The sequence below is a fragment of the Triplophysa dalaica genome, chromosome 5, assembly GCF_015846415.1.
Source record: "Triplophysa dalaica isolate WHDGS20190420 chromosome 5, ASM1584641v1, whole genome shotgun sequence".
NCBI lineage: Eukaryota > Metazoa > Chordata > Actinopteri > Cypriniformes > Nemacheilidae > Triplophysa > Triplophysa dalaica.
Genome location: NC_079546.1, coordinates 5602891 through 5615376, shown reverse-complemented (window position 1 = coordinate 5615376; position 12486 = coordinate 5602891). Strand labels below are relative to the sequence as shown.

The window sequence follows — 12486 nt, the reverse complement described above, 5'->3', positions numbered from 1 at the left end:
TAAATTCAACACGCTTGCAAACAAACCCAACAGCTCATTTAAAGTCAAACGACATGAGACAAGACGGTGAAGGTTATGTCTATAAGGTGGGTCTACAGTACCTTCATCCGACTGAAAGTGAGAGTTTTCAGATGTAGTCTTTACTTTAAGTGCTTTGAAAATCCTATATAACATCCCTTCTGGCATCTGCGGTCGATTTCTTTTTTGGTTTGTTTTCGCTAACTGTCTGCTAAACAGTATTCTAGTATTTTGTTGTAGACCGTCCATGTTCTCTATTAGAAAGGTGAAAGGAGTTGACATTGCAGGTTGTTTTTATGGCATATTCAAGTTCATATATACAGGGGTAAAAATGTAGCTATAGGATTGACACTGAAACCTGAAACAAGGGGATAAATTATAGCGAACACCAAAAAATTGCATGAAGTTTCCCTGGGTGTCCTTATGACAGGCAGCGGAGCATAAAATGGCACGCTGCAAATAAAGAGGACAACCCACCAGACAGCAAGACGAAAGAGAAAACAGTCATGAAGTAAACATGAGACTTTCATTCTCTTCCTCGACACACATTAAAACCGAACAAGGCTGGAAACGATTAAACAAAATCTACTGTCGAGGGAAAATATATATGAAACTGTTTTTTTTCAATCAGTCAAAACTGTGACAGAATTGTCACAGAGTCTTTTGAAGTTAGCGACGTAAGTCAACGAGGGACCTCGCGAGCGGGTAAATAAAAGATGGAGAGTTTCTCCCCTACTTATGGCGGCTGGTTGATAGGGCAGCACTCGCTGATCAAAAGAACATTAGCTTTGATTAATCCATCAATGCCCTGGCGGTCTGCTCCTTCCTGTCGATGATCAGGGCTGCCAGCTAGAGCAGCCAATGAAGGTTAGCGTATGATCAAGACCCTTCCTTACAGCACGCAAACATTCGGCTGCCTTTCTCACGCTGTGCCATGCCAGCCAAAATTCCCAGAATCGATCTTTAGTCTCTTTTACTGCTTTCATTTGCAAACCTTTTTCAGTTAATGACTGCGTTTGAGGTGTATTTGTTTTTTGTACCCGAGCAGAATAACTTGGATTTCTGTGATTTCCATGTTGAAAAAAAACGGCAGATGCTGGGTTAGTTATGTTTTGATGCTGGTGTGACCAGCTGAGGACCAGCACATGACCAGCTTAAACCACCACAAACCAGGATCAAAACATACCAAACCAGCATATGCTGTTTCTTTCAGCAGGGTTGTTGTTTGAAGTTATTTAGTCTTTTTATTGTTGTCATAAACTGTGGAATTGGTGGAATTCACTTCATACACTTTTCACAGTTTATTAAACCTTGACTTTTCCTGTTTTTTTGTTAAGAATGACAGTTCGTTTGTGAGTTGATTTGAGACAGAAATAGACTCCAATGGTAAACTGTACTTTGCAAAAAGCACCAACATTGATGGTGTTGCCAAGTGTGTGGTTTGACTGGCAATTGGGCTGGTTTTGTTACTCCGATCTGGCACCCTGGAACATCAAGTCAATTGAATTTACTGAAACTAATAATGGATGTTAACACAGTCAGTTAAGTAAAAAATACAAACTTGGAAAACATCTACAACATTTGTTTTCCAGTTGGAGTAATCTGCACTTGTAAAACTTTGAGAACCGTATAATTGAGCATATATTAACACAAGTACATTCGGTAGCGATCAAAGCGAATCTACACTTTGGTTAATCTTTTGTAGGTTGCCCAACCTTACTGGTTTTGCTGGCCTGCTATGCTCTACAAATGCAAATGAACGTAATTTTCTCTGACAGCGAAAGTAAACTTTCTTTCAGAGTTGTGCATGTAGGGGGGCTCCCAGTGGGGGACGGAGCGGCGAAGAAGCCCTGTTCCAATTCTGTCATTGTCAAAGTTTGACATAATAAGCGATTGTTCGCGTGCCTTTGTTGCGTGATACAACACAGAGCAGAGTCCCAATTCCTCACCGTTAATTTTTTGTTTAAAGAGGAAAAACACAAGATGTCTATTCCTTTAAGGGATGCTTGGCAGTGCTTATGCTAAGTAATATAACAAACCTGTCGTGATGTCTGCCTGAGCACCTTTTATCTTCCCAAATCCGCAGGAGGGCTCTACCTTTTCCACATTCGGAGAAACGCAGTGCCTCTGAAATAATTTAAGTAGCCCCTTTTTGAAAGCCCGGAGAAGTTAAGAGAATTCATATCTTAGATCAAAGCTTTGCAGTTGCGGTGCCACAGGAGTAAGTATCGGCTTTCCTGCTTCCCATGTTGTGTAAAGGCACTGTTGTTGGTTTTTCTTTTTTGTTGAATGGCTGTCCTGGCTTTCCTAGCTGTAATGTTGAGCACATCCACATGTTTACTCTCCTGCGTGTGAGTGAGGAGCAAATTTAGTGGCAAGAAAATGCTACAATCTGATGTCCACCAATGGGAAGAGGGCTTGCAGCTTTATCTCTCAAGACCAGCGTTAATGCAGTGTCATTCATTTTGTTGGTTTATATTAGGCAGTCACAACATTAGAATAAAGGAACATTCGCACAAAAATGAAAATAGCATGCAGAAATGTTCTGAAGCCATATGAAAGCATTGCGTTAACAGACCAAAAGCATCAAAAGTCATTATTCTCTGATAATTTTGTACAATTATGAAGTTTATGTTTTGTGTGCATTCTTGTCCAGAACCACTTGCACAAACAAAGACAAAATGTGTTACTTTAAGAACATCCAGATAACAGGGTTTTTATCCCCGAACTCTATTACGAGTAAGGTTGAACCCAAGAAAGTTTTTTTCACTAGTTTCTTTACTCATCCCTTTTCGTTCTTGACAGACAAATCTGCTGGGATTCTCGTTTTTTTCTTACACAAGAACATCTCTAATTTCATCAGCTCTTCTGACTGACAAGCATCATTACGGATAAAATTATCTCGGTAATTATCCTGCCGAAAAGAGATTTATTTCCCTTTGTGAGGAGGAGAGCGGATCCGTGGGGCAGCGCAATGATCTGCAGCGCCGAGACGCTTCGTTAAAATAAGCATCCTAATGAGACAAGCCCTCCTGCCGAGCGCCGGGACCCAAGCGTTACGCCTAGCAGGAGCGCTCGCTTTTGTTCGGATGTGCATTAAGTAAGCGAGAACGTGGTATCGTCTGCGTTTGGAGGGCCACTTATCGAGAAATTCGTCGTACGTAATTACTTTAATTTGCACCCTGGAGCCACATCCGATACGAGACCTTCCGCCTAAAAGTGTGACGTAACTCGCTCGTAGACCCCTGCCACGGAAAGGGGTCAGGCTGCTTCAGAAATAAGAGATGATTAACAGAGTTCATTGACTAAAAGTATGTTCGTAATAAGAGGGGACGTTTTGTTCGCAAAACTTTGCCTTTAGTTGTGGAAAATGTGACTTTAGTCGTACCTGCTTAAATGCAATCTGACTTTACAAAAGGTTGAAGCGACCTGGACAAAAGCCATGCAGCCCAGGTGACCTTGACCTCTATTTCGCAAGATTTTTCACCCCATCCCTCCCTTTTGAAGCGCTATGGTGGCAGACACAGGACAACGAAGTTGTCGCTTTTTCTCTTCTTTGCCTAAGGAGATTTAACGCACTTAGCGCGTTGTAGAGCAGTTTGTCCGTTTAGGGCTACTGTAGAAACAATATGGCCAATTCCATGCTACAGAACCCACGGTGTATGCAGATAGAAATGGCTCATTCAAAGCATAACGTTTCATTATGTAAGGTCTTGATACACATCTGAAGACATATGTAGCTTATATTATATTGCATTTCTGTCAGTGGATGCTTCAAAAAGATATTACACACAGCACCTTTAAAACGAATGCCCAATTATATTTTAACGTAATTTTTGTGTGTTAAATTGTCACAATAGATCATTAGCGAACATTTGTAAAGGTTGACTAACTTTGCAATTCAATTCAGAGTTTAGGTGAGGCTGATGTGGAAACAAGGCCTTTAGGATAATGAGCATTAATGTTTGCATAATTAAATGCAGAACATGTAGTCTTTTTTCATAATGGCTCTGCTCATTACAGGTCATTGTCGTTCGATAGATTGTTGGAACTCAAGATTTGCACAATTAGTGAGAAACAAGAGCTGCAAGACAAGAAAGTTTAAAATTCATGTCACGTTTTAAAGACTGTGTAAACCCACTTTCCCATCACGTCAATTCCCATTTGACAGGCATCTTTATTACGCAACAGTCCTTATTTACAGCTTTCTAGTTGGTTGCAGGCGCAGCCGCGCAGGTGTATTTTGCTCTCAAAATCATCTGATTGGACAAGAATGTGTGTAGTGCAACATGAGTCATCGGAATTTTGGGAGTTTCCAGGTAGAGGGAGATTGTAAATTTAAACTGCCCTCATCTGTTAAAATTGAAATTTTGTTAACATAGGAATATACTAACATGAAGATGGGTGCAAGGTTGATGCACGTAAACCTGGTTTTGATTTTATGGGGTCTTCAAGCTCTAAGAAATGCTGGGTTATTTTAAACTCCGCTTTGGGATTTTTTTTTATATTTGACCCAACAACGTTCTAAAACGACCCAGCATAGGCTAATTTATAACCCAGCAGTTGGCTTTTCCCCTTATTGACCCAATGTTGGGTTGACATCAACCCAGCATTATTTAGAGTCACTTATATTATCCTCTATCCTAAATTTGCTCAGTCCCCTTAATCTTCCATATATTAAAAGCATGATGGAAAATGAATACTGTGCACATTTATGGACGCCATGTATTTGTACGTACTCTGCATCCTGCGTGGAATGCCCCGGCACAGTGCATGTGACGGCACAGGAAGAAGTGTAGACGCCGCCTTGGGTCGATAAAAAAAATGTATGTGCTTGGAGCCTGGGAGGCATTCAGTAATGAAATCAATAGCTGTGCTTGGCTCCTAGCATTAAGATCATTGGTCTGGCTGTTATTTAGTCATCGTTGTCCTACAACCCCGGTGCAAGTTGGCTACCAGTGAAAAATCAATAAAGTGACACCGCAGTCGGCATCCCAATTACTGGTGAGACTGGTGAGAGATCAATTCATGTGTTGGCCATTAACGGCTCCTTTTGGGAAATCATACCGCATTATTTGGCTCTCGTGCTCTCCATGTCTCTGTGAAACAGTGAATAATACAAATCAACAAGAGATCGTACAGGCAGAGACCTAGTTACCTTGTTTTGCTTTGCCTTATGCGACACATACATCAATTGCCCTGCCATAACATCTGTTATTGGGTTGTTAGCAATCTGTGCTGTACCTGCTACGAGTGTGTGTGGAAGAAAATGTTATAAAGCCAGTAATCTCAACTCTGATTGACTATTGCAAAATACCTTAACATCAACAAAATCACAACATCAAAATAAATTCTGTGTGTTGGCCTATGCATGACTCTGTGTTTTTATCACATGTGAAACTATAGAAAAGCTACGCAAACCAACAACGTACCACATGTGTCTTCATTACTATTCTGATAGAGAGTGCGTTGACACCTGCCATAAAAATCTGTTAAATATCCTAGCGCGGTACAACATCTTCAAATCCCTTGTCCCGTGTTGATTGACATCTCTCATGTATACCTCTAGCAAAGATGCGCCGCTTCTCCTGAAACTGTAAACATTTCTTGGAGAAGCCGGCAAACACCGGAATGTCAGTAGGAGAATATCTCATCAGTCCCTTACCCCCTTCCACGCTTTCTGCCGCGCCTCATGCATATGTAAAGACTGAATATTTTCCATCAGAGATAAGGACGTTGAGCACACCTGTGATGACTTGCGAAAACAGGAGCACAAGGGTGACATGACGTGTATACAGCTGTTTACTGTGACAATGGCGTAATTGTAAGGAGGCAGATGTCTTGGTCTTCACTCGGTGTAACTTCTCATTTTGAAAGATGACCGGCCCAGAGAAAGACTAGTACGACTATGAGACGTGATGCCTTTGATTTGAGGTTGATGGAATTAGTCCTGCCTAGCTCAGCAGTTAAATGCGTAGTGATGCGGTACCACTATGTACAGAAAGTTGTGTTGCGCACAAACTAAAACTGACAATAAAATGTCAATTTATATAGACGTCGATGTACACAACACAGAATTCACCCGTTTTCAGAATGCGCTCGCTTGAACAACTTTCTTGAGATATTTTTGAACAAGAACGATATGGGAAAATAATACCCCCCTGTGATTTTGAGATAAAATTAGTATTGATTTGTTAGTGAGAGGTGGGGCCATTTTGGGAATAACAAACAAATTGATAGCGTTACAGTGGATCAGCAATTATAAAACGGCAAATATAAAACACATTTTTCCTGCATGGGCGAATAGGCAGATGACTTTTCTAATAAACTGTGTTTGAATTACAATGTAAATTCTTACTTCTCTGTTATAAATAAGCTGGCAAACAGGATAAAATAATAACATAACCATACAGATGCATGCACAAACTTGCCAGCAGTGTTGTGCATGTGCAAAAGTTAGTTTCTACATCGACTTAGTTGTATCTCCCTGTACAAATGTAAATGTTCAGAGATTATTCATTGGTTTACCTACAGTGCCAGAAAAACGACAGCAATGCGAGTTCAGAATGGAAGTGGAGCAATGCTTAGGCTTTGGTCCAAGTAGGCTGTCCTTTGCTCTTAAAATTAACGCCTAGTTGTTGCTTATCTATAGTTCACAGTGCAGTTGCTAAAAGCATTAAGCGCTTGTGATCCACACACAGATCGTCGTCCAGGTAAGCGTGCAATAAAAAAATGTAAATGTTGATCTGATTTACTTTGTTACATTTTGTTGGGAAATCGATTATGCAACGCTCATAACGTCACACCCTAACAATACACGCCAGCAAAAGTGAAAGTTTGACGGCAAAATGCAAAAGTATAACACGACCATTTATAATAAACGAGGCTGTGCTCGACCGCTTCGTTATTAAAATAGCAGCGACCGATCAAATTTGGCAACATTTTGAAAAAACGTCATGCATTAGCAAAGTTATATAATTATATAATAATGTCATGTAATATATAATCGTACTGTTTGCACAATGTGGGTTGTTAATACGTTGTTTTTGTTTATATGCGTTGTTTATCAGTTTAGTCAAACGTTACAACTTAAGCTCTTGGGCAGGTTCAGGTGGTATTTCCACTAACAGACGCTTGTTGTCTTGAAACCACACACACACACACAACATAACAAGACTTTAATTTCCACGCAATAGCTTTATTTCAGTACTTGCATACAGATATACATGCCATAACGTTTTATGAGTTATTACTATGGTTTTCAGATTTCTGTACTTTTGTCTTTTTTGTTCATGCATGTTCTTGGCCTTGGCAGGAATTATTGGAAAATGGCCCACCTGATAAACAGCGATGTGTTTCTGGCCTTCTCCACGTACGCCACCATTGTCGTCCTCAAAATGATCTTCATGTCTTTTCTGACTGTATACCACAGGATGAGCGAAAAGGTGCACTTGCTTAGAAATATATATTTTAATGTAAATAGCTATGCAAACAGCTATTTGTTTTTCATTATTTGTATTGCATCCAGTGCCATCACTTGATTTTATCTTGCAGGCCTTATATGATTAATATCATTAAATGACCGTACTAAAACTTCATTTAGGCCAGTGTTGTTCTTTGTTTGCTCTCTTGTTTTAGACAGTTTAACATGTGATTAATAAAGCAATGCATTTGAGGTCCATTAATCAAATAATTTCGTTTGTTAAACAGGCCTTTTCAAACTGGGAAGACACCAGAAGGGTCTCTAAAGATCCAGAAGAAAGAAAAAAGATGCTCCAGACCAACGCTAATGTAGAACGTGTCCGAAGGTAATGGCAAAGTGTCCGGTCGAACCTCAATTTCCAGTCAAGTTGGATTCCTTACATTCAATTTTTCTTTTAACTGCAGGTGCCATCAGAATGACCTGGAGAACATCATTCCCTTTGTGGTAATTGGTCTTCTGTACGCTCTCACGAGCCCGGATCTCTCCACCGCTCTGTGGCACTTTAGGGTGTTTGTGGGTTCACGGTTTATCCACACGGTGTCCTATGTGATGGCCATTCCCCAGCCCAGTAGAGCTCTGTCTTGGATAGTGGGATTGTTGACAACCTTCTCCATGGCCTACAGTGTCCTCACAACTGCACTTTTCCTTTAATGTCCAATGCAATGTGAAGAAGTTGGGAAGGGGTTTGCGTTAAATAAGTATGTTTATCCATTTTACAATTTCAGTTTATAATAAAATCATTTTATCAGTATTTTGTACTATCAAAGATATTAACTACAGTCAATGCAGTAAAGCTAGCAACAGTAGGGCACATATCAGTCTATGAAGACGTTCATCAGTGACTTGCACTGTTCGGTCATGGCTACCAGGCCATTGTCATAGTGAGTCAGCATAAATAAGAGGGTTGTTGTCTATTCTTTCATTCATTCTTGTATCTCAATGCATTAGGTGGGGTTGCAGTTGGGTTTTCAGTTCAACGTTTCACAGTCTAACATTTGAAAATGTGACTTCAGCAGTTATGCATGCAAGTGTAAAAGTACATATATATGACCCTGGATCACAAAACTAGTCTTAAGATGCATGGGAACATTTTAGTAATAGACATAAATACAAATTTTCTTTTGTGCCCAAAATCATTGGGATATCAAGTAAAGATCATGTTCCATGAAGATACTTTGCACATTTCCTACCTAAAATATATAAAAACTTTATTTTTGTGAGTGGATGGCCTGCCACAGTGCCCCTATTAACAACTTCAAAGGTAAATTTCTCAATATTTAGGCTTTTTGCACTCTCAGATTCCTAAATTTTAAACTGTTGTATCTCAGCCCAATATTGTCTTATTCTAACAACTCCTACATCAATCGAAATCTCATTTATTCAGATTATGGAAAAACTCAATTTGGGAAAAGTGGACTGGTTTTGTTGTCCAGGGTCACTCATTATAAAACTCTTACGTAATTATTTTTTGTTAAATGTTTAACAGAAGAGCATTCCAACTTTGAAATGGAGATTAAAAATGAGTGTATTAAATATAAATGTATAAATAAACAATTTTTCGCAAAACAGCAGCATGGAGGTAAAATGTCGTTATTTTGAATGTCAGCCGGATGATTTGTCGCTATAGTTATTACGCAATTTACGTGGCACGCCCACCGTTTCACGTAAATTCAGGAGTGTGCAGGACAACGCCGAGTGGATCGATTTTCCTCAAAACGGTGAGAAAACGTATTCGATATGATGTCTTTGGTCATATTTCACAATCACACCGTGAAATGTGTTTATGTGCAGTTGACGCTTAGCCTGTTTTAAAAAGTGCATGTTTAGACATTTTTTACATTCCACAAAGACCGCTTGCGGCGGCCGTCTAATTTACAACACGATAAAGTTTGAATTTGGTGTCACCTGGCAAACATTTAAGTCGATATATGTGCAAAGATCAACTATACCGTTTGATAGCATCTAAATGTATATAATATATCTACATTTCTTCGGTTGTGCAGCATGCATAAACCGTAATCCGTTCACAAGTATAACGTTAGCTGTCACCTAAAATGAATGAAAGGACTTACGTAACTTACGTTCGGTATATCAACCAAACATGCTATATTTTTTGTTTGTTCAAAACGAAGTAAAATATTTGTAAATGTATTTGTTTTCCAGTTTTTGTTTGTTAAACCTTTAAAGTGTATATAAAACAAGACTTGTTATAGTAACTGTTTGTGCTTGTTGCTCATGTTGTTGATCATTTGTTCCCACTGCAGTTTAAATAAAAATGGCAGAGGTTGCTCACATGATTGACACTGAGGTCTTCCTGGCTTTCTCTACCTATGCAGCCATAGTCATCCTTAAAATGATGCTGATGGACCTCTTCACTTCTTATTTGCGCTTGACAAAAAAGGTAAGTTATAAATCTCGAACTCAGCAAATGTTTTATTCTACACACCTGAATCAATGTAATGTTTCTCCAAAGGTCTTTGCAAACCTAGAGGACACCAACTTGGTCAAAACCACTGAAGACAGGAGGAAGTGTGTCAGGGTAGATCCAGACGTCGAACGGGTGCGGAGGTAAGTTAATGAACGGTTTAACCGCAGCATTGATGGAGTAGCAGTTTAGGCACTGATGTTTTGTAATGCTTTCTGATCACAGATGCCATCAGAATGACCTGGAGAACATCATTCCCTTTGTGGTAATTGGCCTTCTATACGCTCTCACGGGACCCGATCTCTACGCGGCTCTGTTGCACTTCAGGGTTTTTGTGGGTTCACGGTTTATTCACACGGTGGCTTACCTGGTTGCTCTTCCCCAGCCCAGTAGAGGCCTGGCGTGGATTGTGGGATTGTTCACAACCTTCTCCATGGCCTACAGGGTCATCACTACCGCACTTTTCCTTTGATGGCTAGCACTTGGAAACTTTTAGTTTTCGTCGATATGCTTTGTGTAAACGAAAAGCAGGTTTAGACTAAAACATGACGATGAGCTGAGTATTTTGAGGAGCCTGCATATGTGCATTTGCAGTTTACATAATTGTTTAAGTTTGTGGTACCACACTGCTTTACAGTAAAACTGAAATACTCTGCACGATAATCTGCACAATTTTGACCAGTGCTGTATACTATTAATATGGTTCTTATGAACCATTATAAGACATTAAGCAACAGATATGTTTATCTCTAAAATTAGGCCCAAGTGAGAGAAAAACAATGAAAAAAAATGAATGTAACCGCTTCATGCCTTAAGTAACATTAGTTTAGAAGTCTTACGGAGGCAAATGAAAGTTGGAATGTGACCTCCTGTTATGCTGTTGTAATTGCAAATTAACATTTTGTATATTGATGGTTATTGTAAACAGGTTTTAAAAAAGTTTGAATAAACTTGCTTAAGGTTTCCAATATTTTTTACATCAGAAATGTATGTGAAAACTTTCATGTTTTACCCACTAGAGGGCACTATCTGAAAGCTGCAACGGACTACTGATGTTTCTTTCACCTTTGTCTAGTGAAACACATTTTCACAGTTGTCCTTACAATATACACAAAATAATCATCCCGTGATCTCATTTTGATTGTGTTTGGATTGAGATACATGGTCAACAACACAAAGGCAGCCGTTTAGCAGAGAGTGAGCATAATCTTTCTTTTTCTACAGTATCTACTATAACAATTTAAATGTAATGCTTGTCTAATTACTTTTCACTTTGTATTGTGAATAGCTTGTAAAAAAATGTTTTTCCGGTTTTTAAAAGCTTAATGTCCCTTAATCTTCGTTCATCTTTTCAAATTGCACACTTGGGAGAAGATCACTATAAAGAACATGCCGTCAAATTTCAGAACAGCAACTCTGGAGCTTCTCAAAGCAAAGTAAGAAATCTTGAAATTCTGGTCTACATAAGAGCAACATTTAAGTTAAGTGGAAGTATGTATACAGAACGTGTTGGTGGGGTTTAGCCTCAATTACAGACATGTAGGCTGGATTTTTCAACACCTTCAGCAACAAAAGATAAACACAAAACATACTGATTCCAATCTCATACAAGTATGAACCGTCAGCTCATTAAAAGCATTACAAAATGTCATTGTTAATCTTACTTCATTAGGATTTAAATGCTCTTTTGGTTCCCACCCGCCAGATAAAACATCCCACCAATAAACCCAACATATTACCAGTAGAGACCCACACATACCTTCAAAGTTTCTATTAAAACCAATACAATCAGAATATCTGTGATATTAATTAGAAATTTAAATTGCACAAGCTATCTTAAATAAAGACCATTTATCTATGTGCACTCACTCTTAAACCCTTTAACAGGCATCTGTCGATCTGGATAAATCTGCATTTATCTCCCCGTCAAGGTTATAGGTGATGGTTTTGTGCATCTTCCCTATGTTTCATTCTTTTTACACAGGCCCTCTCCTGGTGACAGTAATTACTACCACTTACCCCCAAGGTCGCCATGGCTGGCCGTGCAAATGCCCCGTAAAGGCTTTTTCTCATTTGTTTTGGGTGTGTGCCCAGCTTCAGGGTGTGCAATATTTCAGTCAAGCCAAGCATTTTACCATCTGGCCAGATGAAGTGCAGCGAAACCTTGCTTCGTGATCAATAATGACTGATCCACCCACATAGGCCTCTCCGCTGGTTCTGTTCGGTTTGGAAAGAGCTGGTCCGGCCTGGCTGCTTTGAGTTTTTAAGTGAAGAGTCTTGTAAAGGCTCAAGAACCTTGAGGCGGTATATAGACATGCATAGCCAAGACTGACACGTTCTCAAATGTGCCATCTGTGCCGACAATAGTGGGCTATATATACAGATAGACAGATGCTGCGGTTGCACCTTTGGTACATTCTTCCCACGCTGTTTCTATATTACAAAATACATCGTATATTTCTCAGATCTTCCCTCTGCCATATTGTACGGCTTGTTAACTGTACAGGCGCTTAATTAGGCGGCACTTCAAAGTCATGGCGTGGGCCAGTATCAAGGTTTA

General features: G+C 39.5%; 2 protein-coding genes across 3 annotated transcripts; both read left to right on the top strand.

The window, feature by feature from the left end:
• The first annotated feature begins 6578 nt into the window (after positions 1–6578).
• Positions 6579–9072, top strand: LOC130421396 (microsomal glutathione S-transferase 1-like). Its single transcript, XM_056749240.1, has 4 exons — positions 6579–6731; positions 7334–7463; positions 7729–7826; positions 7906–9072. The coding sequence occupies exons 2-4, from the start codon at positions 7347–7349 to the stop codon at positions 8150–8152; spliced, it is 462 nt and encodes a 153-aa protein (XP_056605218.1). The 5' UTR covers positions 6579–6731; positions 7334–7346; the 3' UTR covers positions 8153–9072.
• A 2-nt stretch (positions 9073–9074) lies between these two features.
• Positions 9075–10896, top strand: mgst1.1 (microsomal glutathione S-transferase 1.1). Of its 2 annotated transcripts, XM_056749239.1 has the most exons (4): positions 9075–9219; positions 9766–9902; positions 9975–10069; positions 10152–10896. In XM_056749239.1, exons 2-4 carry the CDS (start codon positions 9777–9779, stop codon positions 10396–10398), a joined length of 468 nt encoding a protein of 155 aa, XP_056605217.1. In that variant the 5' UTR covers positions 9075–9219; positions 9766–9776; the 3' UTR covers positions 10399–10896. The 2 variants fall into 2 exon arrangements, with proteins under 2 accessions (XP_056605217.1, XP_056605216.1); XM_056749238.1 differs by having other exon boundaries at positions 9094–9219; positions 9766–10069.
• Positions 10897–12486: the final 1590 nt, after the last annotated feature.

Excerpts from the sequence above, each read along its gene's own strand:
- LOC130421396 (XM_056749240.1), top strand. The coding sequence starts at position 7,347 with ATGGCCCACCTGATAAACAGCGATGTGTTTCTGGCCTTCTCCACGTAC. Across the intron at positions 7,464-7,728 it reads ACCACAGGATGAGCGAAAAG|GCCTTTTCAAACTGGGAAGA; the intron begins GTGCACTTGCTT and ends TTTGTTAAACAG. Across the intron at positions 7,827-7,905 it reads AATGTAGAACGTGTCCGAAG|GTGCCATCAGAATGACCTGG; the intron begins GTAATGGCAAAG and ends TTTTAACTGCAG.
- mgst1.1 (XM_056749238.1), top strand. The coding sequence starts at position 9,777 with ATGGCAGAGGTTGCTCACATGATTGACACTGAGGTCTTCCTGGCTTTC. Across the intron at positions 10,070-10,151 it reads GACGTCGAACGGGTGCGGAG|ATGCCATCAGAATGACCTGG; the intron begins GTAAGTTAATGA and ends TTCTGATCACAG.